The sequence below is a fragment of the Suillus paluster genome (genome assembly GCF_016628075.1).
Source record: "Suillus paluster strain FC165 chromosome Unknown EDB91scaffold_5, whole genome shotgun sequence".
Classification (NCBI taxonomy): domain Eukaryota; kingdom Fungi; phylum Basidiomycota; class Agaricomycetes; order Boletales; family Suillaceae; genus Suillus; species Suillus paluster.
In genome coordinates this window covers 418,293-445,570 of record NW_024537565.1, presented here as the reverse complement: position 1 = coordinate 445,570, position 27,278 = coordinate 418,293, and the positions used below count along the sequence as shown (strand labels likewise).

Sequence of the window (27,278 nt, the reverse complement as noted above, 5' to 3'; positions counted from 1 at the left end):
CATCGCCTTACTTAGTATCATCGCAGGCCCGTGGTAAGTGGAGCCGAAGAGTCTCACATGGTTTTGTTCTCTTTTTTCGAGGAGTTCACGAATCACGACACACCTTGAATACATAAGGCGCGGCGACGTGCTGAATGGATTTACGCGGTGAAGCTCAATCTTCAATGTCAACTTGAACCGAGAGATCATAGATGTTAGTTTGGACCCGGAGTGTTGGATAGCCTGGCTAGTGGGGGAGATATGGCGGTTCTTATCGCTGCGACACCGACGGCCTGGGGGAATAGGGGCGCGAGCCCAGCGCTCGACTACTACTATGTAGTCTGGACCCACGGAGGATTCGAATGAGAGTAGAATAACATGCATACACACAATAAGCGCCAATCCTTCTTACTTCTTTGAGTTGTCTTCTTTTGGCGTGTCACGAGACACCGGTCTCGAACTTTGGTGTACCGGGTTTCCCGAACGACTTCACATCAATCTCGCCAAACGCGCTTACCGTGCAAGCAATCGCCGCGATTACGTGATTCAGATGCTGACTACATGGCTACGATGGCAAGAGTCTCTTCGTATTAAAGATGCCTACCTGCAGTGGCGGGCTTCTCGGGATGTAGCTGACGAAACTTTGGTGTCTGCGGCTGTAGTTGATCTTGTCAAAGATTCTGACGCCAGCGACACAGATTCAGATGTCGATACCCTCGACAGCCGACAGCAGCTTCACAACATGTCTCGTCAAATACACCGCTTCACCATGCTGACTACCACACGCGGTTACTCCGTCCCCAAGACCTGTCCATTCCCTAACACACCAATTCAACGTCTATCGGAAAACCACGGTGCTTCCATGTTCATCCCTGCTCTTGAAGCATTCCTCAATGAGCACCTTCCAAGACAGTCGCACAGAACGCTGGATCTGCAGGTCCGCGTTGATGTTTACAAGTACTTGTCAGTCCTCTCACCGGCGCTACCACATATAAGCAAGTCCAAATGTTTCTTCAAGATACGTGCATCACTAGGGACTGGCTCAAAAGATGTGAGAAAACCTCCGACCCCTCCGCGATTTAAGCTCCCGTCGTGTCTCGACAATTTTTTCGCACCCCATTCTTTACATTCACTGGTTCCGTCCCCTCCAGACTTTCGACGGTAATTTGCAGACCTTCCGCCTTACTCGGTCATCTCGGCAGCACAGGCCTCATGTAGTTGTGGTACCTGTCACATAACTTGTTCGTCCGTGCCACGTTTGGGTCAACAGCAGGTTACTGATGAGACAGCACAATTCTATCTTAATAAATACAAACGTTCCTTACACCTTCGGGCGTTTTCCATCGTCAATCACAATAAGAGATGTCTGTATACAACGTTTACGAATCTGTGCGCAAGTCAAGCACAGCTTTCTCTAGCGTTAGCCCTTGACATCCGTTGAATGTCGTCGCATAAGCAGGTCGCAGAGGAAACTGTTTGCGAATTACAGTCCAGCTTGAACGTGCTGGATTGAAGGTGAACGTGATCCGAGGCAAGCAATGTATCTCTCCGGTATGAGGAATATGAACTTCGACAACTCTGCGATTCAAAATGCTACTCCAAAGCATAACGAGTAGCATTTTGAATACCAATGACGCTGTGAAATGAGCATGCAGACGCCATGGTGGTAAAAGCAGAGGAATACAGTTAGGAGAGAAACGTGCAATTGCAAAAGGAGTAGAGACACGCAGATGAGCGAACCGCCCACGCAAATAGGAGACTGCCGAGCGCACAACGATAGCGAGTGCTCAAGCAAATCGGACAGCGTGTGGAGCTCATATGGAGCACAGACAGGAGAGTCACGCGAATTGGTTCCGCGGGATCAATCGTTTCGTCCTTACATATATTAGACATTGACTTAGAATTATTTGAGCGCTTGTCATAGTAGTACGATGTCTATTGTATTGTTAATGTTATCTACAGAATGTGGACAATAATACATGGAGTGCATGAGCGAGTGTGAAGGGGTTACACGGCGCTATGTAGGGTGGGCCAATGCTCGGTTGTGCAATGGAGGCTATGTCTTGGTATGTTATCCTGTGTGGCGCAACTTGAGTCTGAGCTTTTTGCTGATGGGTGCGACTCAAACACGTTTTCGTTTGATAATCAGGAAGCAACTCATCCCCGCTCGAAAACAATGGCACGGTCTGGACTCGGAGAAACGAGTAGACCGAACCTATCAAACCTTGCTCCTCAGAGTACCATTACGCTGACGCTGACTGATCTGCAGATTGTGGAGAACCCAACCAGTGACAGCTGATCCCTAACGAAGCGTGTGAGTCAATGAGCGAAATGAAAATTTGAATTGTGCCCCTCAGAACAGTTTATCCGATCAGCAAGCAGCTTCCGGATGCCACAGCCATTATCTGGGGGCGCATTGATGCAGAACGAAACCTATGAAAGGGACTTACATACTGGTTTATCCATGCATTGCAATGACGATTCGGAAGTTTCCTGGGTCACCGCATCAGCGACGTAGCACTTCGATTGAGAGTTGACGAACCATTCCTCAAATTCGCTTGCAAGGAGGGTTTGTCAATGTGACAGGACTCAGATGATCTTTGTTGGTTCCTCCAATAAGTGACTACGTGGCACTGCAGCCTGACATTTCCATTCCGCAACAGCTGGATCGTCATCCCTAGAATTCGCTTCAAGGAATGTTTCTCAAATCCTTATGACAAAGTGATTATCGGCGGAAACCAGTCGGCGATTGTTCCCTGGACCATTCTGGCAGGAGCCCTAGACGTAAATTGTTAAACTTGAGTTTGTCTAACTTCTGTTGTGCCGTACCAACAAACATTACTCGCAAGGATCGAGGAACGTTTGTCACGGTAACTCCTTTTGCAATGGAAGTGACAGTGTGATGTACCAACTTTCGTCACGATGGCTGATCACGAGGCGGTGAGTTGCAATTACAATATAAATTGAATTTAAATAACATTGCTTACATGATTCTGGGGTGCATGTGTTGCTTGGTACAGCAGAATGTTGAGCCTGCCCCCTGAGTACTGAGTACTGAGTACGTACAAATATTCAGTGCTTACAATCACAGGTTTGACGATCAACGACTCATTCTCACCTACAATTAAGTACGGTTCCCCGCTGACTCGGAGAGATGGAAGTTATCGAATCATAGCCGCTAGCATGGCAGTCAGCCGCATCGCGAGTATAAGCTTGTTTGAAAGTAGACTTCATTTCTTTGCACCTCTGATACCGCAGACATCCCACCAGAGTGTTGAGAATGCCGATCCTGCACATGAAGCCAAGCAACGAGCTGGTTCAATACTTACTACTATGCAGCAGTGCATCAGTGCGATGTGACTCAGCCTGAGAGTTCGGCTGCAACGATCGTGACCGATTCGTTTTCAACTACGAAGAAGGTCGAGAATACTGTCGAAACATACTTATAGTCAACGACTTAGAATAACAACGATGAGAACAAACGTACTTCAAGATGGCAGTGCACGCGTCTCGTGACACGCTGAAAGAAGACAACTCAAAGAAGTAAGAAGCATCGGCGCTTATTGTGTGTATGCATGTTATTCTACTCTCATTCGAATCCTCCGGTGGGTTCAGACTACATGGTAGTAGTCGAGCGCTGGGCTCGCGCCCCTATTCCCCCAGGCCGTCGGTGTCGCAGCGATAAGAACCGCCATATCTCCCCCACTAGCCAGGCTATCCAGCACTCCGGGTCCAAACTAACATCTATGATCTCTCGGTTCAAGTTGACATTGAAGATTGAGCTTCACCGCGTAAATCCATTCAGCACGTCGCCGCGCCTTATGTATTCAAGGTGTGTCGTGATTCGTGAACTCCTCGAAAAAAGAGAACAAAACCATGTGAGACTCTTCGGCTCCACTTACCACGGGCCTGCGATGATACTAAGTAAGGCGATGTGGCAGATGGGCGGCCTAGAGTCTGCTGTAATGCGCGTACCTTGTTCTTCTCAAGATTTGGGGTATCGATGGAATAGGTCACCTACGACTCTGAGGAAACTCAAGTTTAGATATTTACGTCTACGCGCGGCTCCTGTCAAAATGGTCCAGTGAGCAATTGACTGACTTCCGCCGATACTAGTCACTTTATCGATAACATAATCGACAAACATCCCTTGAACCGGATTCTAGGGATGACGTCTCAAGATTTTGCGGAATGCAAGTGTCAGGCTGCTGTGCCACGTAGTCACTCGTTGGAGGAACTGACAAAGATCATCCGAGTCCTGTCACGTCGACAGACCCTCCTGAGGTTCCTTACAAGCGAGTTCGAGGATCAACTGTCACTGGGTGGGTTCTCCACGATCTGTAGATCAGTGGGGGCCAGCGTAATCGTGGTGAATGGTACTCTCAAGAGCAAGGTTTAATAGGTTCGGTGCTACTTGTTCTCCGAATCCAGGCCGTGCCACTGATCGACTTGATCTGTTTTCTAGCGGGGATCAGTTGCTTCTATCATCAAACTCAAACGTGTTGGTGAGTCGCACCCCACCGGATGCCAAAACCTATTCGATGGAAGGATATGGTTCAGATGCCATTTGGACTTGGCGAACGTAATGTCAGATCTGCTGATGCGATCCACATGGAGTTGTGGCTTCACATTATTATTTTTGGTTTTGGTTTTTGTTCCATGCAATGATTATCATTTGGATCTGAGCTCAGAAGAAAGTCATCTGCGCGTATAAATATGGGATGTCGCAACTGTAGCTCCCTATCGCTCCTTTAATCGCTCTGAGTGAGTCTGAGGGCTGGTGTGGTACTTCGTCCTGTCTGACCCACTTTTCAGATATCTTGACCTCCTCATTGAACTCTCATCTCAATCTTCTGCAACAATCAACTGCAAAGGTGTGTTCAAATGTTTACACCGAGTTCATATTAATCATTTTGGACACACGCGCAGGTACTACTATGGCACCTATCACCATTACCAACGTAGCCGATGGTGTCATCCAAGTCAGCATCACCAACTACGAGGACATAGGCGACATGGCTTTCTTCCTTATCGACGTCGGCAGAGCCGAAGTTTGGCAGCGAAACAACATTCAATCCATGACCGTGTTCAGGGACAACAATCCGGTTCCGGAGGTCCTTGTCGTGCAGCCTAACTCGGAGCACAATATTCAGTAGATGCAGTTGGTGACAGCGTGCGCAGAGTGTTTTTAGTATGGCGTGTTCAAGTTGTGTTGTATAACAAAGTTGGAAATTGGAATCCAGTGGTATTGCGGAACTAGTACCCTGCATTTTGGGCGTTCTGAACATCATACAAGTACGACAGCGCTCTCAGTCTCCGCCACTCCGTGGCAGCTCTAATACTAGGTGACGCATTTTGTATTACAGTCTTCATTCATCTCTTAGTAACTATTAGTATTAGTATCATCAAAGCCCGTGATGCATCGTCTAAATGCTTGCCTGCCGAGATTGAGTTGATTCATGGGAAAGGGGAAATCTTGACATGAATTAGCTCACCATACGGATCGCGATATAGCAGTAGCGCTACAGCGTTGCGCAGGGATTGGAAGGCAGGGGGAATACACGAACACGCTGCTCCAAGTGGAGACTACAGTAAATATACACAACCGATGTCCATAAGGAAGATCACAACACAATACATGTTGACGGTAAATAACGAATAATAGTCAAGTCATGCTATCTCCTGGATGAGGTGTTCGGATACAATTGTATGGACTCTTGAGTCAATGTCTCCAAGAATCCTGAGGGTCTCATGCTGTCCAGTCGGACATCAGCCTGTATCACGGCAGTTAAACACATATTGGACTCACCCACAGACGCTTCGACACCTCCTTCCCTTCCACGCTGAGGGCATAATCACTCTCTTCGGCCACTTCGCAGCTCGACAGGTAGTGACCATGTCGTTCCCTCTCACCTGGCTCGATTGCCGCGTGGACAAGTGTACGACTGCCCATCTCAGTCGTGCGTGCCAGTAACCCTTTGTAAGTCCTCACAGCAAACTTGAAGAGAGGTCCCGACTCGATTTCTCGCGTAAGACGGGAGTGGCAAAAACCTGGATTGACCGCCGAAACTGCGACCAAGGTTGTTGTGGGAAGTCGAGAAGACAGCTCACGGATGAACATCACTTCAAGGACTGTGCATAATGGTGTGGTGAGCACACAAAATAATAGATGTATTCTGTTACTCACGCTTGGACAGGTGGTAGCGGTTCCTCATCACGCTACTGCAGGTTTATGATTATTCCAGGAAACAGCGTCAATGAAACTTGCCTAGAGGTACAATATGCTTCGTCGTTGAGCGTTTCGATGATACCAGGCCATTTATCCGCTCCTTCTAATTTGTTGGCGAGAAAATGAGCCTCGCTAGACACAATGACGAGTCTGGAGGGATTTTCAAGAGTCCCGGTCTTGACGAGGTGAGGCAGCATCAATATGCTCAAGAGAGCCGTTGAGAGGTGATTTACTTGCAAACTATCAAAATTATTGAGGCAAACCACGGCGACAATAACAAAACACTGACGTAGTTTCATAGCCGTCCGGGGTTTTCGTGTACTTCATCGTCGATACGCCGGCGTTGGCAATTAGAGCGTCTACTGTGCAGCCCTTCGCCTCAAACCTGTTCACAAAAGAACACACTGAGTCGAATGAGCTTAGCTCAAGAGGCCAGGATTCGATGTCAGTCATGCCCGACCGAGTCTCCATGTCTATACAAGTCATTTAATCTCCCTGGGGCCTGATAACCTTCAAAAGTTCATACATACCTGCTTTTGACTGTTCGCACTTGGCCCCATCTCTGCAGGTGATCAACAGGCTCTTGGGCTTCAGCTGCGCTAAATGCACGGCAGCTTCGTTTCCAAGCCCGACATTAGCACCGACCACGACCAGCGACTTGTCGCTGACATCCGCAGTGGAGATCGGAAGCTCTGTCCATTGCTCGCGAAAAAAACCGAACACGCTGAACTTGCCCATGATGCCCTAGCTGTGCAACCTGAGGAGTGAGTATAAGCTGCATATTTAGGACCTTGAGTGAGTGAAATGTGCGGCCCGAACTGTTCATCATTACTAATTCGTGCTTCCTGAGCAGTGAGAACTGTGAAATCTCGTCCCAGGATTCAAGAAGACAAGATTAGATGTCGTATTGTGGCCCATGAGCCTGCGAGGTGTACATTACGTATGGACCCTAGTACTCGTGACATTTTGAAGAGTCGTCTTCATTTGCAAGTTCTACTACATGCAGTGCAAACGGTTATACAAGTTATCCAGTAAGTTGAATTTCACATAACCACAAGAAGTACTTGCCTCTTACAGCACAATCGAATCTATTGCTGGCTTCCTGGGTCCCGGGCCAGGTCATGCCCCAACGTACGGTGGGAGTTGCTTGGCAAGGACACCTGTAGACGACTTGAGACTCCCCTGCAGCTGTAATCCAGGATTCCAGGACCAATCTCAACTTGCGCGCAAGTTAATCGTGAAGTACACTCGCCGCCATGAGTTCTCAGTTCGAGCAGTCACGGCTTATTTGGACACCTGCCTACCCGTCTCATGCCGTCTGCGAGAAACTCAGGCGTGAGATCAACCTCAAGCACGGCCTGAATCTCAGTGCGTCGATTTTTGCACCTAAAACCAGAGCCTGACTGGAGTTTGTATCGTAGAGGACTACCATGACCTGCATGCATACTCGGTGTCTAATTACACTTTCTGGCTCGACCTCTGGCAATTTATGGGCATTGTGTCCTCCGTTCCCCCAGATCCCACCAAGGTATGTCTACTCTCGTCAGGGTTCCTGCCTTTTGACATCAAAAACCACTACAGATAGTCCAAAAGGGCAAATACGAAGAAGTTCCCGAATGGTTTCCCGGTGCACGGCTCAACTACGCGGAGAACCTTCTCTACCGCAACGACGATGGCATCGCGTGCACAGCAGGCAATGAACTCGGAGTCGTGGCGCATTATACCTTCCGCCAGCTAAGAGAGATGGTGCGTAAAATGGCAGCCGCAATGCGCGCGAATGGATTGAAGGTTGGAGATAGGGTTGCGGGTGAGCTCAGAAGGTGTCTTTGGGGTTGGCCGAAGATCATTAACGTCGATTTGTCGCAGCTATAATCACCAACTCCATCACCGCAGTTGTGGTTGCTCTTGCCACTTCCAGTGTAGGGGCAATCTTCTCCAGTACTGCAACCGACATGGGTACCCAGGTCAGCCTGATCGTATTTCTCATAGGCTCGCAAGGCACTCAACCTTGACTAGGGGATACTTGATAGGTACAGACAGATCAAACCGAAGTTCATTTTCACAGAAACGGAGATTGTATACGCCGGGAAGACCCTCAACCTAGTGCAGAAGGCCTCAGAAGTGGAGCAAGACCTCCGCACGTCTGGCGTACAGCGCATCATCACCTTGCCAAGTGTGAAGACAGGAAATACCGTCCTAGAGTCTCTTAACATTCCCAACAGGTTTGTCCCATTCGTTGACGCATGTCCTCACTTGAACTTTTGTTTAGTATTACATTAGAATCGTTCCTTGCATCAGGCGACAACCTACCGTTGGAATTTGAGCAACTACCTTTCAATCATCCATTGTACATCCTATACTCCTCGGGGACGAGCGGTCCCCCGAAATGCATAGTCCACTGCGGTGGAGTACGCCTGTCACTAGCTTCCTATATTCTGCCATTTATCTCCCTGTACAGGGTGCCCTCATAAACAGCAAGAAGGACTGTATGGTTGGCTTCGGCATCCTCCCGAGTGACGTCTATTTCCAATACACTACAGTAAGCAATCTCATATTGTATCGTGGGCACGAGCTGAATAGCTCACACCCATATAAGACGGGCTGGATGATGTGGCCGTTCATGCTCACGGGTCTTGCATGCGGTGCACGCATTGTCCTCTACGATGGATCGCCCTTCCACCCTGACCTCAGGGATTATCTCAAGTTCATTAATGACCAGGGGTGCGAGAAAATTAGCACACACAGATCATCAGTTACTAAACCCTTTTAGCGTCACGGTGTTAGGCACAAGTCCGCGTTTCCTGACTGAAGTCCAGTTGAGGGGTATCAAACCGCGTATGATCGGATGACAAGTCTTGAGACTCGTTGCTAATACTTTTGCAGTTGACATTGGATCCTTCGAAGCCCTCCGTGAGATGACAGTCACGGGAGCGGTGTTGACTGCACCCTTGATGGAGTGGACGCACGAGGCGTTTGGGAGGAAACTGCATATCGGCTCATCTTCGGGAGGGACAGATGTGTTTTGTGCATGTAAGTTCTCGTTGAATCACCCCTTACTACATTTCTAAGCTGACACTCTTAGTTGTTACAAGTATTTTGAGTGTCCCACTACATGCTGGAGGTTGGTCTAGAATATCGTTCTCTTAAGGCGGACTAACTGCATGTTCTACGCAGAACTTCAAGGCAAATGTCTCGGCATGGCCGTTGAATTATTCGATCCCACAGGAAACAACATTGAGCACACTGGTCAGCCTGGCGAACTTGTCATCACACGCCCGCATCCATCGATACCTGTTTGCTTCTGGGGTGACGAATCTGGCAAGAAGTTCCGACAGGCATATTATGACATGTACCCAGGTAAACTCCACTACTCTCGTCCAGACTTTGTAGTGTTCACATTGATGCTACTCATAGGAGTCTGGCGTCAAGGCGATTTTGTGGTCAAAAATCCGAAGACCACAGGGTTCATCTTCCTAGGGCGAAGGTATCAACTATTTTTTAAGTGCTGTCATATACAAGCTCATCGTTCCTATAGCGACGGCGTGCTCAATCCCTCCGGTGTCCGCTTTGGCTCAGGGGAGATCTACACCGTCCTAGAGTCTTTCTCTGACGAGTTCGACGACTCACTGTGTGTGGGCCAACGGAGGACACAGGACCATGACGAGCGCGTTCTTCTGTTCGTGAAGATGCGCTCAGGGCGCACACTCACGCCGGCCCTCATCGACCGCATCAAGAGCGTCATCAAGACTAGCCTCAGCCCGAGACACGTCCCAGCCTACGTGTTCGATACCACGGATATCCCGGTACGTGGCTCCTTATGCGGAGAACATGATAATCCTGATATTCGCACAGTACACTGTCAATGGCAAGAAAATCGAGATTGCGGTGAAACAAATTGTTTCGGGGACGAATCTAAAGCCGAGTGGGACGGTGGCGAACCCTGAGTCGCTTGATCTGTACTATAAGTACAGGGATATTGAAGGTTTTGTAGGCGCGAAGGCGAAGCTCTAATTGTAGACTAGACATCCATGTCAGAAGGTCAGGTCTACCCAGTAGATATCAACTTGTGAGCACAGCCATTTTGCGTGAGCTACCTCTCTGATGTATGGGATGCAATGAGGGGCGCCAAACTACATTACTATTCAGCGCTGTGCTTCCTCGAGGTGGGCCATCTGCAGGTGCTAGAGTTACTCTTCATTTCAACGGCGACGCCAAAAATGCGGGTGTGTGGTGATCGAAGCTACCAAAAAATCCAAGCTTCATGACAGTACTCTTTCAAGTCGTCACTGTTCATCAACCACATACGTGACATTTCCGTCAGTTAATGTACCACATTCCCGGTCTACTCATGATTGTTAGTTTTAATAAACATATGCAGGTCAGAAAATACACAGGATATGATAGGCTAAGGATATGGTGTTTGAATTATAATTTTCAAGGGCCAGGGGTACCGCACGCGGCACTATCCACTCGGAATTAAGGCTGCAGAGGATTTTTTTGAAATGTGGAGACCACATGGGACAAATTACACGCAGTCAGTGAGTGAACCATGCGGCGAGTCTCCCATCGCTGGTGACCGGTGATCGATTTATCTTTGATTCGCTCTACATAGATATCTTCTTTCCGTCCCCTCGCGCCCCTGCAACGCGGTGCCACATTTTCCTCGTGTCCTTATTGAAAAATTGTGAACATTGGCTTATATCTGATCACAAGCTACGCTGTCTGCGCAAAACACGGACACTTCCAGTAAGTACGTTCATGGAACCGCGAAGCGGTATCTCATTGATACTTCGCAATGTCCTTGTCTCACATGCTCTGGGATTCCATCCCCATCATAGCACCATCTAGTATGTGGTCATTCCAGTGTTATGACTACAAGCATAATGCCGTTCATACTCCGAACCTTATGCAACGGAGATTGTTGACATTTGGCAATCCAGAGACAGCAAACGGGGACAAAAATGCGCGAGGCCGTTGTCTGCTGTTCCTTTGTCGTAAATGTTCCTGAATTTGTCGTAGCCAGGGCTGTTGACTACTTGACTTGACTAGATAATAGTCAGGGGTAACGCCCTTCCAAGGCGGGTCTGATGAAGACATACGCCTTCGACTTAATCTCTGCCGCAGCGTTCCTCATTATAGGGTACTTTGGAACTCTATAAACAACACGGTACCTCGATGATACCGGCAAAAATGTGACATCATCGTGGGGTTGTTGTTTCCCATTGCTTCGAGGGACACAACGACCGTCACCATGCTGCTCTATGGAAACTTGGCTCTCCTCAGATCCAGCACTGTCTAGGTGCATCTATCCATATACTCGTCCGAGTACTAACATAGTTTAATCTTTGGGAGCGGCAGCTTTGACACCACATCTTCAGCCGTGTCTTTACTCTTGAAGGCACATCACGGGCGCATCATGACCGCGGCAGGCGCGGCGTCAAAATAGCTCCACCCCGTTCAACCCTCAGCGCTCCGACACGATATAGCCGCTCTATACTCTCCCCCGCTTGTCTCGGCAGCAGATACGGAGAGCGGATCTTTGGGCACCTCAAAGGCTCATCAGTACCGGTCTCCTTTTGATTGCTCGTGCGATAAGACCCGGATCTCCCTACCTTCGTTCTTCAGGCGGCGTGTTGTGACAGTACATTTGTTTATATCAATTTCGCCGTGCAATACCAACTGACAAAAAAAACCTACATTTCTAATTTTGCTCTAACAGCTTCCTCAAACATCGCACAATCCACCACTCTACCTTCTCTCCTGCTTGTCTCAGCAGCAAATACCGTGAGATGACCCTTGAGCACCTCAGAGACATCAGTATCCAGTAGCCCTTGATTGCTTGTGCGCACAGCTTCGACAAAAGTACGGATAAGACCCAGATCTCCGCCTCCGTGGTGACTACCGTCGGTCTTCGGGGAATGCGTTGTCGTACACCCCGTGCGGAAGTCAGTGACGGTAAAATTACTCATATCACCAACTATCTCGCCGTGTGTGAAGTGCAAACGTGTCTGGCGATCCCAAATCATGGAGCTGTATGCCACCATCGTGAATGACACAGTAGCCCCTGTGGAATACTCGATATTTACAACCTGGAAACATCGCAGTAAGATGACGTTTTTAAGAACGAATCATCGCTGTACCTGATGATCACAGACATCATTATCGCTTTCGTATACACATCGTCCGTAAGGTCCATTTTGCAAAGCATCGGTGATATTTTCGATGTCTGGTATTCCGTCCACAAGATTGCTGGCTGGTCGGCCGATATTTCCGCGAGAAACTGGTTCCAGGTATACTGCATAGTTTTGGCTTAGTTTATATGGAACGAAGAAATCGGAGGTCTACTTTTCTTTGCACTGTATGGGCAATCTTGTTCTACTGGACATTCTAAGCACCGAGTTGCAGCGCCTGCTGCGGGAGGCTTCTGCTCCTCACGGAAATGCTGCAAAGAGCCGAATGAAGACACTCGCGCCGGAGTCGCAGGGGAAAGCCAGTGACAGAGGATGTCTATGTCACTTGTGTGCTCAATCAATTAAATTTTTATGTACTGGAAACAAAAATGGCTCACTGGCAGCACTTAGTCATGAGAGAAAAACAACTCTCAGACTCTTTCTTCCAATTGCCACGAACGAAAGAATGAGCAAAGGGAAAGTAACCAACTGGCACTATGTGAACCGCGTTAATCAGGTTACCTAACTGTCCTGAACGGATCACTTTTGTGACGGCCATGTTATAAGAGGAGTAGCGCAAGACTGCCGTGTGTGAGGTTTGAAGCTTGTGGTAGCACAAGTTGTTATCACTCACCGTGACCAATTCCGAAGATAATACCAGCATTCTTAACTGCCTTCTCCATGTCAAGGCAGTCTTGAAGACTTGTAGCCATGGGTTTTTCGCAAAGTATATGATATCCCTGTGCAGCGAACGCTAACACCACTTCGCAATGCATGTGGTCTTGCACCGTAACAATAACAGCATCCGCTAGGCGCTTCCCAGTAATTTTAATGGTCTCCGCGGAAGCCTTCAAGAGCTCCTCCCAGGTACTAAACACGAGGGTCCGATCAAGCGTGTGATTGCGGACAAAGAGATCGCGGGTCTTTGGCCTCGGATCTGCAATAGCCACGACCTTGCACTTCTGCGGATAATCAAGGGCATATTCGGCATAGGTCTATGTATTACAAGCGTCAGTGTACTGGGAGACGGATCACAGACGACTACATACGGTCCCTCTCTGACCACAGCCGATGACAGCCAGCGTGGTAGGGTCATTAGGCAGAAATGTCATGGTCGTGGACGGGGAGTAGGTGGACCTGAGGTTCGAGCGAGACCACAGGGGCTTTATAGGATGCAAATGCTACATGTAATGATGATAACCAATGATATACCTGTCAAGAGAATTGAGCGCGCCAGGTGAAAATCAGCAGTGACGACGCGGCATGGATGAAGTTTGACGCGGAAGTGACGAGGCAGTGACGCGACAAAATGTGGCTTGACGCAGCATGGATAAGGTTTCCGAGTCATGCAGTATGGAGTGAAACGGCGAACTCCCAAGTATGGAAGTTTCTCAACGACAATGAAACTTTCGAGGGAATGCATGAAGTGATATTTGAGGGTAATGTAGAAAAAGAGACGTGTCAGGACGTGTCTATTTGTTGTGAAGCCCATGGGCCATAGACCATCACAAGCCCATTGAAATTCGCGAATGTGACGCTGCCTTAGCTATAGTCGGGCATATTACCACGTGCCATAAAGCTCACAAACCATGACGTGAACGGGATCGACGCGTAGAGTGTCAGCGCAACCACAAGTTCATCAGAAACACAGCAGCCAAGTAAAGTCGATATTCCCGACTCGTAGGGGAGAGCTTTGTTTTTTTTACATAATCGGTGACGACTCTGGTGGAATCGGAACGTCTAGTTTGGTGTTGTATTTCAAATCGAGATCTAGATCGGTGGCGTGATGCTGTTCGAGTACCTCTTGACGTCGAGCGTGGTTTTTCTCCTTGTTGTATTTGACGCGCTGATCATGACTAAGTGATTGTCTTTTCGACTTTCCTCGTCGTTCTCTTGTCGTTAAATATCTGTAATGCGCGCGCAGCTCGTCTATTACGAACGAGGGATTTCGCCGAAAAGGGCACTCCTGACATTATCCTGGATTGTTTATGCCAGATACCCAGACAGCAACCTAAATTACCCTGGGACGCGTCGTCGCGTCATGATCGTGGACTCGAGGTGTCAGCACAACCACACGTTCGTCAGACGTACAATAGCCAATCCGTGAGGGAAGTATAAGGTTTCCATCAGTCTTATGATGCCCTCCGGTGTCAAGTTCAGATCATATGTGTGTGGCCAGATATTTTGCAAGTGCCCGGCGGTTCCACCAATGTATCATGTATCACTGGGTCTCTGAATCGACGTGCTGAGCGAAGTGGTGTAGTGTAGTGTAGAAGATGCGACAAAACGAGAGTGTAGTCGAGCAGAATCGAGTCGTGGTAAGTACGAAGCAAGTAAGATGAGGGTCACGAGAACTTAGACGCGTGGACCTCGGGCATTCTTTGTACGGTCTCGTACATCAAACTTACGTATACCGTGAGCGAATATTGGCGGTCACTTTGCGCACCTCTTCAAGCATCCAGCATCCAGCGCCAACACAATAATATCGCGCTGAACTCGTATCCCAATATTAATAGGATACCACCGGACGTTTCAAAATCAGTCATACCATGGCCAGTGACCACAACTTACGAGTCGTCAAGCTCGTGACGTAGTCATGTCATTGCAAATGTACGTTTGAACCCCTGGCCTTTGGTCAGTCTCCCATCGCTAGCCCATGCATACTTTTGATTCGCTGCAGATATCATCCTTCTTCCCATCTACTCGTGCACATCCATGACGTGAAGGGTGACTTCTGCGGTGCGGTGCTATGATATTGCCTCGACTTCTTGAAATTTAACTGAAAGATGACTGATATCCGATTGACAAGCTACCTCCCACGTATGACAGTTTCCCGGGTCGCACAAAGTATACGGTTTGAATGAAGGCACTTCTATACGTGCAGGATCAGTGCTCTGATGCTCAACATCCGAACTGTGAAGGCGACTGTCCTATTGATATGCTTCGCGACGTCCTTGTCTTGCGCCCGCCGGGATATCCTGATCATACGTTATCTTTTACGGCCTTCTCTCAGGCTCCTCGTTTATCATGCCGTTCATACTTATCCCCGAACTTGCGGAACTATGCGACAAGTTCTTGTCCCTGTGTTCTAAAGGCTCCTGGATTCTTCGTCGCCGGCTAACCACTTCTAAGAGTTGGCTACATCATATATAGTTAGGTGGAACCTTCCTAGCGTGGGTTCGACGAAGGCCAACGCTTTCGACGAAATGCACTTAATCTCTTCCCTCTTTTACACCCGCAGCGGCGTCCTTATTGCCTCGACAGATAAGCTTGGGAACTCTGCCTTCAACAGCAGGGTGACCCTGATGACAGCGAAGAAAGCGTACAACATTACTGCGATGTTATTGCCCATTCCTCCGAAGAACACATCTGATATCAACTGTCACTGCTCTCTGGATAACTCTCACACTTTGACTGCGCTTTTTATATCTCGGCTAACTTATTGTCCTCGACGAGCCGAGTCGACGAAGACATTTTCCGTTTTGAGGAAGCGCTGCCATATTTTCGGTACCGGACTTGTGTTTCCTCCGTTTGATGCCTCGACAACCTGGGACTCCGCTTGTCTAATCCTTGATCGGCAGCCGTGACATCGAAGTTAAAAACAAACTTAGCATCCTTCGCACTAGAGCATTCGGGACGCACTCACCGATACTATCATTCCCTACAATATGCAAAACTTTCAGCAAAACTTCTGTAGCTCCTCAGCAACATTACATTTTCTTTCGTAAAATTTTCCCTATCATAGATTTGTATCTCCTCTACATGAATCTGATTTTTACTGATTTTTAGGATGATGTGATGTGATGTCGGAGCAAACCCGATAAAACTCAGGGTCTACCTACTAATCTGCAAAATTTGGTCACCTCCTATCACACCTCGGCACAGTAGCGGCACAGTCGACTTTCACTCTCCGCAGCCTTCGAACTTTCGTCGAAGTGTACGCATCGCGGAAGGCTCAAAAACGGTGAATAAAGCAGTATCATTCGAGTATCGTGGTTCATCTAGTACTGTAATAATTACTGTGATTGTACTGGTATTGCTGATAGGCTTCTGAATCCCTGCATACCTGCACTGTCGCCACCTCGGAAATCCGCATTACTGTGACTCGCTGGTGCAAAGTGAGGGTGCAAAATATGTGGAGGGTGAGGCTAAGGCGCAGGATGCTGCATTGGATAATGCGGGGGGAAAATCTAGGTGTTGGTTTCTTGACATCGAGGGCTGACTGAAGTGTAGGCCGAACGGTGCAGAAGATAGATGCCGTGTGTGCCGAGGAGGAGATTGAATTACCACTATTTCATCTCTCGCAGATCTTTTTATTCTACTTGTACAAAACATCATTTACATATGCCTGATTTTTTTTTGATGCCAGTTGAGCACGATGTTGAAGTGTTACGAACTTTTTGCACATCAGCAACCGTTGACATATTGCAAGGAATGATAGTACGACAAATGATATGGTATTGATGGCACTGCATGGTAGTGAACCATCTTGACGAAACTTTCGTCAATCACCTCGATCCAATCCGACCGTAACGTTATTTGAACGCCCGGGATTTAAGTACACCGGTTTGTCTCTCCCGCAAGCGGTTAGTCCTGACCTCGTAACTAAATACTTTGGAGTACTTCATTGTCGACAATCACGTATAGGCAGCACAAGAGCACAAAAGGTTGACTTGCCTATCGGTTGTCATACATAGTATGTGGCGTTAGTGATAGCGTCCAACCACGGCGCAAGACCGGCGGCAACGTGTTTGGGTATTTCACATTGAAAGCGACTATCACGCTCAGTCACAAATACAAAGATACCAGACCGGCATCTCTATTTCCAGTGTTCGCCGATCCAAGAACGAGGCAGTATGTATGAAAAATGAGGCACACCACACTGCCCCTAGTATGTGCTTCTGACCGTCTTTTGTGCCAGATCCGTTGCCAGTGGAGCATCATATGGACTGCGTCCATTGCAAAGCCGGTCACCCCCGAAGCGAAGTTGTTCGCTTCCGCTCAAGCTCAGGGCGCATGTACGAATCATCTTTGGGCAAAAAAACCTAGCCACGAGGATGTCATATCTCACTTGGAAGAGCCACCATGCTGGTGTCGGTGATTATATCACTGATCCATAATATAGAAGGAACGACTGTCTTCCTTTTGTTACGGTCTTCCTTGTGTTATAGTCTGCCTAGGGGAGACTAGTATGAGTCACTGTTCAGATAAGAGCAGACTCAAGTTAATCTTCTGGGGCAATTCTCGAGGGCCCCTTGCTTCTACAGGGCACCCGTTGTGTGTATTTCAAGATTTAACTTTGAAACTTCTTATGCCGTTTGATCTTGCCGAGTCACTACTAACGCAAGTCACATTGAAAGTGGTTCGAGGCGTTTAAAGAGCGAGGTACACACCAAGTCTAGACTTTCCGCATTATTATCCAACTGTGGCTCCCACGTGCACTGGAGCTACGCCTACGCGAACCTGACCAAGAAGGAAAAACTAAATGAATTGATTGCCTTGGCGTTGAACGTCGCACCCCAAGTATGCCCCGTATGTACATGTAAACTAGAGCAGCTGTCGGGTGACTACGCACATACATACGTGGTAGGTACTAGAAAGCTATAAGAAATCACATCAAAGTCTATGGCTGTGGAGTGATGTGAATATTGATGGAGTCTATGATGCAGAAGAAAGCAAGAAGTAAGCACTAATGGTCCCGCTATAACACCACGAGAATTAAATGAAAGACAAGGTTGGAGGTTGCGTGACATCCGATAGCAACTGGTCCATCCACCTGGGATTATCGGGTGTCAGATGTACATGTATGCATAGAAATTTGGTTTGCATCATACAGATCGCCGGGAAGCATGCTGGTCATGCCGGTCGTTAGGTCGTTAAGAAGTGATAAGAAAAGACCGATACGAAGGTATCGTTTTTTTTAGTGTCCTTTCTTCTTCTTCGCGCCGTCAAAGACCGCACCAGCATTGACAATCATCTTCTGCAGTTCGCCAGATTCGTTGAGCTCGCGGACTGTAGTCATCGAGCCAACAGGTTTGCCCCCAACAAGTAAAATAGGAAGCTCGGTTGAAGATGTGAGCCGGTGCATCAAAGGAATCAAAACATCCGCGTCCTCTGAAAACACGTAAAAATTGATGAGCAGCTAAGCGAATGAAAATCAGATATCGCTTACCTCGCTGATCGACTTCAAAAATCGCAGGAGATGGCCGTAAGTCCATATTTAAAATCATATTTCTTATTTCTCTAGAATTAGCATGGTGGAGCTGGTACGCGTGACAAGCATCAGCGTAATGCTCAAACAAAGGAAGGAGAAGAAGCGACGCACCTTGGTAAACAGCATAACGGGATAACGAGACCACACATCTTCCACTATCTGGTTTACTTCATCTGCGGCGCGCGGACTGCGAGTGTCGAAGTCCAGCACGAGTTGGGGGTCAATAGGTTGGGTTGGGTCTATTGACCGGGGAATCATGTTCTGTGGCAGTGCAACTACGAAAGCAGCTACTGCGGCCAACTCCTGCAACTCATCCAGTTGAACTTGAGGACGGTTGGCATTACTGACGGTCTTTCTTTGAGTATTTGGAGGTAGACGAAAGAGTCTGGATGATGGCGGGGGAGAATCTTTCTCCTGCACATGCGAACCTGCATGTTTGAGGTCGGAACGGAGTGCAATAGGAGCAAGCTCCAATGAAGGTCTCGCAACGAAAAATATATAGAATGAGACAGCGATAAGACCGAAGAGGGCCAGAGACGTTGTTCTGTGCTTTGACTTTCGTTGGTACTGTATCGAATGTAGGAGGGAGGTGACGGGTAATGTCGACATAGTGACCGAAAGTGGGGGTCAATCGGGAAGGAAAGACAGGTTAAAAGAGTGTGGAAGTGATTAATAAATGAAAGGAAAGTCGCTGAATGAAAGGTTTGGTTCGAGGCCGAGAGTGGATGTATACAAGCGAAACACAAAGGGAAACGTTTCTCAAATTGACGCTTGAGATCTTCGACCCTTTTTGGGACATATTTCGTATGCCGCGGTCAAACGGTCAAAAAATTCCTGACAGTCAACTAACATATACGTAATTTATTTATTATCTCCACGTTATGTACTTTCGCGCTCATCAAACTAGGTACTGAAACCTAGAGAAACGCCCATGTAAACGTTGACTCACGCGCGGCGTGGCTTTCGAATTAATTAGTCAGGGTAAATGTGGGAAGAATATTATATTATATTTCTATACCATCATAATATTCGTCATGAAAGTTTCAACCGCCAAGAGGACGCCCTTGCTAGGGCTTGGCCAACAAGATACTCCGCTATTGATCATGACGATTACAGCCTCGGCCAGTTTCCCATCTGGGTCTCCACATGCTTATCGCACGTACCTTATATTTTCCGGCGCACCATCTTTGCACCGGACTTATCGCCATCAGGCAGCATCTTGTCCAACCCTGTCATCGTGTGCTGTCAGTCTGCGTGGGGGGCGGGTTGGTATTTTAACCATGCGTTTCCCCATATCGAGTGTCAAGCACTCCTTGAAAGGTGAGACTTGAAAGCCCTTGGATTTTGTCGCGTTCATCGTTATCCATCACTCTAATATTATTCTTATCATTCCGATCATATCTGTTGAAATCAGTCTAGTAGAATCTACCCCGCATAACCAACACGGACACCACTATATGGTTTATGTTCTCCACTTGAACGGATGGATGATGATCGATGAGCCACGGGCCATGCGTGCTCAAAATACCCTTGGCACAAACGCCATACTTATTTCAAGCCGACTCAAGCCGACTCCCGCAAGCTCCCGCCCTGGGCTATTTTCGCCCAGGGACAGAAAATTGACTTGCCCCTGCATCTACGAGTTCAAACTGCTCCGCTTAATATCGTACGCGACCCTCCACCAATGAAAGCACTCGCTGAAGGCTAAAGAAAGGTTCAAATTGCGAACGTAAAGTGAGGCCTTTCTCAGATCAGTGCCTTCTCTTGACCTGCCCCTGCGGAGCCTCGCTAGCACCCTCTTGGACGCTCCTGGTCGTCACTTGTGAACCCGCAATTGTGGAACAAGTTACATAAACCCAAATATATATCCATCGCAAACCCATGCTAGGATGAAGAAGACAACCTACTACACATATGTAGATCAGGATGTTAATAATACAAGACAATACATCATTCCATTCCATGTGCGCACCATTACACTGGATTTAGCACATGCACTTACATAAAGTAAACCTCTTAATCACAGCTCTACTGCGTCTCTTGTTCCTTCACGATATCCTCCTTCACCGTCATCCCCGCATTCTCGAACATCTTCTTCAGCTTGCCTTGTGCACGCAGCGTGTGAAGGTCATCGTTCCCGCCGAGTTCCTTCCCATCGAGGATGATATTGGGGAACGTGGAGTGATCGGTGAGACGAGTAAGGATGAGCTTTAGGAAGTCCCCGTCGTCTATGGAAAATCAGCGTTTATCTCATAAATCACAAGGCAGTAGGCACGACATACCTCGAAGATCAACTTCGATGATTTTTGGGGGAGGAGAGAGGTTATACGTTTTTAATAGCTTCTTAGCTCTTTTCGAGTGTCTACGTAGAAGCGGCGGAATGAGGCTATCACAGAATCATGATAGAAGAGAACTCACGGGCAAAATGACTAGTACAAACACAGCATGAGAATCACACAAGATCCGGTAGATGGAAGCGCACATACCTTCGAAAATATGACAAGTGGATATTCTTCTCTTAGCCTTCTCATATGAGATTTCCAATCCGGTTGGTCACCGCTGAGGTACACTGTCAGATCGATCGGCGCAACAGAATCCACCTTCACTGAATGCGACAGCATACGATCGTCATCACTCGTCACAAAATGCAGCAAGCCGTATATCTCCTCCACCGGTGGGCCCTTGACTAGCGAGACGATATTGGCACGGGAAAGCGACGAAGAGATCCCCGAGAGGTTGAGAGGAGGCAATGACCATGGTGTACTAAAGAGCAGGAAAAATGCGAGTAGAAGAACTGGGAGGAGTATGCGACGACGGCGAAAAAATCCGCATGTGGGACGGCCACTTGCCATTTTGTTGTTTGGGGCGTAGACCCTACTGCAACAACGGTGAAGTCTAAGTGCGAGCCTCGTGGTACCACTAGAGCGATGCTTCACCACGTACTCTGGTTGGCTGGAACGCTCGCAGGGAAATCCAAGGAATTTGAAAAGCGGAGGGCGGGTTCTCAGGCTTACGACGGACAAGATCGACCGAGACAGTAAACACAATACGGAATAAAGGCAGTTTCAGGACCAGCGGTCAGGTCTCGTACTTATCCGATCAGGAGAATAGCCATGAACAGGATTGTGACGTGAAAACTAAGGTCGGCTGGTGCGTCTGCTGTGCACGTTCTGAACGTTTCAAAGGTCGGTGGGAGAATATTTGGGGTGCTCGGTGCCGCATCGAGAGGCGGTAGTATCTCCTTTTAGCTTTCTCCTGTTATAGCATTGCCGCAAGGCAATTTTATATAACCTATAGATTCACCAACACCACCGAATTTAGCGCAATGTGGCCTGTACATACAACCGCGAAGGAACGTGAACGATCCATTTAGCGGTACTATTAAAGTGGCCGCCCAAGGAGGTAAGCGCAACGAAGAGCCAAGGCGCTGGCATCGACGGCAATACGTCTCAATACGTAGGCTCGTGATCAGCCTGACTTATTCTACCACTACCACGGACATTGACAAGCCGAATCACGGTAGCGTAGCCGGCTGCAGCGTAACGCCAGAGTCTTGCGCAAGTACCCCGTGATACAGGTTCTTCTGATCAAATCATGCCGGTCTCGAACTCAGATCTGGCTGGTGCTGCTTGATCTAGCGAAGATAATTCCTATGTAGTACATCGTCATGTAACGTACAGATGCGCGAATATCTGTCCGTGTCACGGTGACAGTGTACATGTCGTCGCCGATCCAGTGCTGGCGGCCTAACGCTGGCGCCGCCCTACCGGACACGTGACCATCATGAAGTCAGAACTGGTTGAACTTCTCTATCAGATGGCCCTATGATTGTCTCTTCGATCTCTCCGATTGTAATCGATCTCCTCCACTAGACATTACTTTCAACATGGAAAGAATGATAGAATATGTAGTCTTCGACATGGATGGTGCGTGGGGCTTCCAACCTCCTCGTACTGGAGGTAAGACGCGTCTTCGACAGGCCTTCTCATTGACACGGAAAGGGTGTATACCGAAGTCACTAGTACGCTCCATGTTCCCGTTTTTCTTTATACAACATACACTGATCTCTCAAAGATGATATCCTCGGTCGCTACGGAAAGACCATGACATGGGACATAAAGGCACAGCTCATGGGCAAACGTACGCTCTGTGATCTCTCCTTAACTACTCTAACGTAAACAATATCTCAGTACGACTTGCATCTGCGACGCACCTGCTCTCTTGTTTCCCTGACATCGATATCACGATCGACCAATACCTCACAGAGGCCGAAGAGAAGCAAGATGCGCGGTGGCCAACCGTGCAGCTCCTCCCAGGTGTACAGAAGCTAATTCAGCACCTGGTAAAACACAACGTGCCGATCGTAGTCGCTACTGCCTCCTCGCGACGAAACTTTGACCGCAAGTCCGAAAATCTCAAGGAATTCTTCGACTACTTTCAAGGGAATATCGTCTGCGCTGATGATGTGGCAGGCAAAACGACGGGAAAGCCTGATCCGTATATCTTCCTGCATGCTGCAGGTGTCCTAGGCAAGATAGTAGGCACTACGGAACAGTGCACCGACGCTGAGGCCGTGGAGAGAAGCAAGGGACTCGTTTTTGAAGATGCCCTTTATGGTGTCCAAGCAGGGAAAAGAGCCGGAATGTCAGGTATGCTGCTGTTTCAGAGTCATAATTTAGGGCCTCATATTTTCTTCAGTCGTTTGGGTACCTGACGAACGCCTTCTGAAGGTTGTCAGTGCCAGCACATACCTCCCAGATGAGACACTCACGTCCATCGAGCATTTTAAGCCGGAGAAGTGGGGCCTCCCACCTTACGACGCTGATTGACATCGCCAATTATTACTTTTTCGGCATGAGCCGTTAAAGTAAGGATGTTATCTTAGTTGTACGAAGACATGAGGTGATCTGCCACCCACCATTTCCGTTTGAACCTGATTTACAAATGGATATTGAGCTCTGAAACGGGTAGCGCTACACACAAATGCTACTCTCTCATGTTCGAATCTGCTGTATGAGTGCACCAGATATCCACATGTGACAGTCATCCATTTGTGCCTGCCTTTCCACAGCCCATCGCAATCGTATTTTGTTCCGTTAATGTGATCGGGCATTCCATGGCAGGTCATACGCCTGTGATCGCATGGAGTACTCCATGCCATGTACTTGATGCCTGCGACTTCCTTTATGGTCAATGTAATCGCTGATCTGAGTTATTCACAGTACTAGTGGCGGCGACGTCTGATGGAAGGGCAAGTGAGGATCGTGGTTGTTATGGTTGACAATAGAATTGAACTGCCTTTGGTATAGATCGATTGGGCCCTCAAGGGAGCATATCATTCCGTTGTCAAACATCCTGATGGCGAACGATTCTTGAAGGGTCTAACTCCTTGTGAACCATTCCTGCAGGTACGTAAGCTTAGCGTTGACAGCGTTCAAGCCGGCTGTCAACTGAACCGGAGCGACGGACTCGAGAAGATGAATAAAGGTGCCCGTCGTTGACAGGTTGGCAGATGGCAGATCCCCACTGGCAGATCAATTGCGGGCTCGGCAAAATCGCATTGGCAGAACTTCGGATTATGGGAGATCATGGGCACGTCCACTGGAAGTGGTGACGTGGTGTGGGAGAGCGTGAGCGGCTCTGATCACCCCCAATCACGATCCCCCCGAAAATATATATCATCCGACCTCGGAGAATTCGACGGGGCGGGTCGTAGTAGGTAATCAATAGTCCTACTCGAAAATAGTTTTATTTCGCCAGTTTATTTCACGAACGTCGTCGCAAAAAGTTCCGAGATAAAACGCAAATAAATTGAACGACTCCAAACGCCAAACTTGCTGCCAATTGTTAAATAAACTGGCAAATCAAATGACCGCTCAATAACGCGCCTGATTTACTTGTTGTCCGACATCTCGGGCACAATAAACTGGCGAAATAAAATCGTTATTGTAGGACTAATGGTCGATCGCGTTCATATCTGCTCACGCCAGGTCAAGTGTGATCACGGCATGCCAGGAGATGCCCAACACAAGGGAAAGTGGCATAGAGTCCGGAAAACGCGTCTCGACCATTAGCATTACCCGACATGCTGCTGCATGAGCAGATTCGATGGTAAATGGCTGAATCCCACTGGCAGATTGTGGGCCCGGCAGAATCTCATTGGCAGAACTTCGGATTGTGGGGGATCATCCGCTGCATGTGGAGTGGGAACCTATAAGTGACGGGGCGTAAGAGAGCGCGCGTAGCTGTAATCACCCAGTTACACTGACCATATATCACCACGGGCCTCATAAATTCGATGGGGCAGGTCATAGCAAGCGATGGTCGATCCTGGTCTGCTCACGGGGTCAGTCTAACCACGACACGCTAGAGATTCCAAACGCAAGGGAAAGAGTCCGGAGAATGCGTCTCGACCATTACCGACATGATCTACTGCATGAACAGGCTCCACGTCTACGACAAAGCCTCGCCACGTTTTACAGTATTCCGCCATGCCCTACACTGTGCTTCAGAGTCGTAACTTGGGGTCTCACGTTCTCCTCAGTCACCTGATGAAAATCTTCTGAAGATTGTAAGTGATAGCACATACCTCGCAGATGAGACGCTCACGTCCATCGAGCATTTTAAGCCCGAAGAGTGGGACCTCCCACCTTACCATACTGAAAAAGGGGACGTCGTCTTCATTAAATCTGATTGTACAACGGCAGAAGTGGACGTTATTTTCACTGACCCTGATTTACAAGTGGATATAGTATGATGGTCATACCTTTACTGTACGTACCAGACGTGCGATGTAGAACTTAACTTGAACTGAACACGGATTAGAAGTACGAACCAGCTCCAGCATACGTGCGCGTACTGGTAACTGCCTCGTCGCCCGATGAATCATTATCCTCTAGTGCTAGCGCTTCCGTCTGTGATCGTGCATACTCGACGGATCTAGGTCCGAATGCTGGTGCGGGAGGTGTATAGGGCTTTGCATGCACTGCCAAAAGCCCTGTAGGTATCTGCGCCTGCAAGTCCTGCTGCTTTGGCACAGGCTGAAATGTCAACTATCATATACGAATGATGGTTAGCCCCCAATAACTCACACACGGACACCCCCGGCTTACCGAATCATTGATTCTCTTATAGTGTTTCAAAAAGACGCTTACGCTCTCTAATTCATCCGCGACACGCCCCTTGCGCCCTCGTTTCTCACGGTCCCGCCCAACCGCAATACCAAGCCCGCCCTCCTTCATGTCCTCAAGCTCTTTCTTCGCCCATAATAACCATGCCACTGCTTCCCCACCTTTCTCACGCGCCCCACTTTCTCCTGCGTCAACGCCCAGCCACTTGTGTGCTAGTGCTGCATGGAACGCCGATGCGTCAGCAAGATAGCGGCGCAGCTCGACGCATACTTCTGCATTGGTATCTGGGTTAGAAGGCGGGGAGGACGGACGCGCGGAGCTGGGCGTCATGGCAAGCGTACGAGCAGAGGAGTAAAGCGAAACGCACTCGAGGTGTAATTTAAAGATGAGCGGGATGGAGGGGTGCGATTTGGGAAGTGGAGGGCCGGGGGATACTGCGTTGTCATATGCAGATTTGGAGAGCAACTTGCGGATTGCCAGAGTTTGTGCGTCAGCGAGTGCCATCCTAAAACAGGTATCCGAGATGAGATGAGATGAAATCAGAGAAGCACACTTACTTTGCGAGTGCAGCATTAACCTCCTTGCTCAGATCGGGCGGCCTACCAGATGCGCCCTCCCCAGCTTTATCCCAATCTAACAGTACCTTCTCGCTCATATGGGTAAATATCCCGCTCGCTCTGCACAGCAGCGTTACAGCAAAATTGAGCTTCTCATCCTTCGCCTTTCTCTCGATATCTGAGATCGCTCGATCATGCTCATAAGAACCGAGGCTCGCAACCGTCACACGCGCAAAATTCGACAGCGCAAAGGCATAAGTAAGCAATGAGGATGCAAGATCCGCATGCAGCGATGCAAGAGGGATTCTTGGGGACGTGTGGAATAAGTGTGCGGACAGTGTCGTGCGCCAGCTGAATCCTTTGAATCTCATGCTAGTCAATCGAACTTATGGCTGGGCAAGGGTCAACTAAAGACTCACTGGGTTCTGATTTCAGCCGCATGTCCCCCGATGCGACACAGCCCATGATCCCATGCAGGTATGGGAGGTAGTCGTCGAGAACCTAGGGTATATGTACTGTTCGAAGCCCGGATTGGAAACGGTGATGCGCACCTTGATCAAGCGTAGATAATCCTTATCGTCCGTGTCAGTGCGTTTGGTCTCTTTGAGAATACCCCGCAGATTCGCTCGGGCCTGGGTAGCTTCAGCAATGTGACTTGCGTACGCATTGGAGGCCGTGCTGTCAACACAAAAGTCTCCAAAAGAGATGGCACCGGTGGTTGGGAGTTCGTAAAGATATGTGCTCATTTTTCTCATCGACCAGGAGAAACAAGCTAACCCAAAGCTAACCGGTGACCAATTGCCGACAAAAAAGTACATGGACCTGAAATGTAAAAGATAAAAAAAATGATCTGACCCAGGCTCGAACTGGGGACCTTCTGTGTGTTAGACAGATGCGATAACCAACTACGCCATCAGACCGATGGATGACACCCCAGCTTAGATAGCAAAATCCACTAGGACGTATTAGGTACGAGGTTGCACAAATTTTGGTCGAACT

At 48.4% G+C, this 27,278-nt stretch overlaps 9 protein-coding genes and 1 non-coding gene across 10 annotated transcripts; 4 read left to right on the top strand and 6 right to left on the bottom strand.

Annotated features, from left to right (window-relative positions):
- The first annotated feature begins 415 nt into the window (after positions 1-415).
- EDB91DRAFT_1105119 (uncharacterized protein) lies at positions 416-1,425 on the top strand. Its single transcript, XM_041317411.1, has one exon. The coding sequence runs from the start codon at positions 530-532 to the stop codon at positions 1,142-1,144; it is 615 nt and encodes a 204-aa protein (XP_041182088.1). The 5' UTR covers positions 416-529; the 3' UTR covers positions 1,145-1,425.
- A 1,898-nt stretch (positions 1,426-3,323) lies between these two features.
- Positions 3,324-4,539, top strand: EDB91DRAFT_1105110 (uncharacterized protein). Its single transcript, XM_041317410.1, has 4 exons — positions 3,324-3,408; positions 3,467-3,811; positions 4,096-4,381; positions 4,445-4,539. Exons 2-3 carry the CDS (start codon positions 3,555-3,557, stop codon positions 4,376-4,378), a joined length of 540 nt encoding a protein of 179 aa, XP_041182087.1. The 5' UTR covers positions 3,324-3,408; positions 3,467-3,554; the 3' UTR covers positions 4,379-4,381; positions 4,445-4,539.
- Positions 4,540-5,459: 920 nt separating this feature from the next.
- On the bottom strand, positions 5,460-7,048 carry EDB91DRAFT_603361 (short-chain dehydrogenase). The gene is made up of 6 exons (XM_041327843.1): positions 6,739-7,048; positions 6,498-6,681; positions 6,248-6,448; positions 6,167-6,198; positions 5,789-6,111; positions 5,460-5,733 (listed from the first exon to the last, which is right to left on the bottom strand). The coding sequence occupies exons 1-6, from the start codon at positions 6,944-6,946 to the stop codon at positions 5,650-5,652; spliced, it is 1,032 nt and encodes a 343-aa protein (XP_041182086.1). The 5' UTR covers positions 6,947-7,048; the 3' UTR covers positions 5,460-5,649.
- A 133-nt stretch (positions 7,049-7,181) lies between these two features.
- On the top strand, positions 7,182-10,219 carry EDB91DRAFT_1298062 (uncharacterized protein; the record flags this gene model as incomplete). The annotated part of the gene is made up of 15 exons (XM_041324942.1): positions 7,182-7,576; positions 7,630-7,736; positions 7,790-8,015; positions 8,075-8,172; positions 8,225-8,430; positions 8,478-8,616; positions 8,667-8,747; positions 8,805-8,929; positions 8,979-9,043; positions 9,092-9,238; positions 9,291-9,329; positions 9,383-9,565; positions 9,623-9,692; positions 9,744-10,011; positions 10,061-10,219. The coding sequence occupies exons 1-15, from the start codon at positions 7,465-7,467 to the stop codon at positions 10,217-10,219; spliced, it is 2,025 nt and encodes a 674-aa protein (XP_041182085.1). The 5' UTR covers positions 7,182-7,464.
- Positions 10,220-11,707: 1,488 nt separating this feature from the next.
- EDB91DRAFT_603265 (uncharacterized protein) lies at positions 11,708-13,879 on the bottom strand. Its single transcript, XM_041327842.1, has 6 exons — positions 13,428-13,879; positions 13,013-13,373; positions 12,777-12,960; positions 12,554-12,723; positions 12,349-12,503; positions 11,708-12,297 (listed from the first exon to the last, which is right to left on the bottom strand). The coding sequence occupies exons 1-6, from the start codon at positions 13,488-13,490 to the stop codon at positions 11,902-11,904; spliced, it is 1,329 nt and encodes a 442-aa protein (XP_041182084.1). The 5' UTR covers positions 13,491-13,879; the 3' UTR covers positions 11,708-11,901.
- A 3,968-nt stretch (positions 13,880-17,847) lies between these two features.
- Positions 17,848-19,387, bottom strand: EDB91DRAFT_1195985 (uncharacterized protein). Its single transcript, XM_041320587.1, has 3 exons — positions 18,704-19,387; positions 18,551-18,641; positions 17,848-18,492 (listed from the first exon to the last, which is right to left on the bottom strand). The coding sequence occupies exons 1-3, from the start codon at positions 19,199-19,201 to the stop codon at positions 18,299-18,301; spliced, it is 783 nt and encodes a 260-aa protein (XP_041182083.1). The 5' UTR covers positions 19,202-19,387; the 3' UTR covers positions 17,848-18,298.
- Positions 19,388-20,475: 1,088 nt separating this feature from the next.
- On the bottom strand, positions 20,476-21,804 carry EDB91DRAFT_1105051 (thioredoxin-like protein). The gene is made up of 5 exons (XM_041317409.1): positions 21,079-21,804; positions 21,011-21,021; positions 20,875-20,954; positions 20,595-20,820; positions 20,476-20,498 (listed from the first exon to the last, which is right to left on the bottom strand). Exons 1-4 carry the CDS (start codon positions 21,442-21,444, stop codon positions 20,621-20,623), a joined length of 657 nt encoding a protein of 218 aa, XP_041182082.1. The 5' UTR covers positions 21,445-21,804; the 3' UTR covers positions 20,476-20,498; positions 20,595-20,620.
- A 674-nt stretch (positions 21,805-22,478) lies between these two features.
- Positions 22,479-23,421, top strand: EDB91DRAFT_1234787 (HAD-like protein; the record flags this gene model as incomplete). The annotated part of the gene is made up of 5 exons (XM_041321244.1): positions 22,479-22,518; positions 22,572-22,613; positions 22,667-22,732; positions 22,783-23,241; positions 23,291-23,421. 5 exons carry the CDS (start codon positions 22,479-22,481, stop codon positions 23,419-23,421), a joined length of 738 nt encoding a protein of 245 aa, XP_041182081.1.
- Positions 23,422-24,906: 1,485 nt separating this feature from the next.
- Positions 24,907-27,103, bottom strand: EDB91DRAFT_1105037 (BRO1-like domain-containing protein). Its single transcript, XM_041317408.1, has 8 exons — positions 26,831-27,103; positions 26,699-26,780; positions 26,280-26,637; positions 25,705-26,227; positions 25,452-25,644; positions 25,374-25,402; positions 25,202-25,323; positions 24,907-25,154 (listed from the first exon to the last, which is right to left on the bottom strand). The coding sequence occupies exons 1-7, from the start codon at positions 27,095-27,097 to the stop codon at positions 25,315-25,317; spliced, it is 1,461 nt and encodes a 486-aa protein (XP_041182080.1). The 5' UTR covers positions 27,098-27,103; the 3' UTR covers positions 24,907-25,154; positions 25,202-25,314.
- Positions 27,104-27,125: 22 nt separating this feature from the next.
- EDB91DRAFT_t33 lies at positions 27,126-27,199 on the bottom strand. Its single transcript has one exon. It is a non-coding gene; the product is annotated as a tRNA-Val (tRNA).
- Between the last annotated feature and the right edge of the window lie 79 nt (positions 27,200-27,278).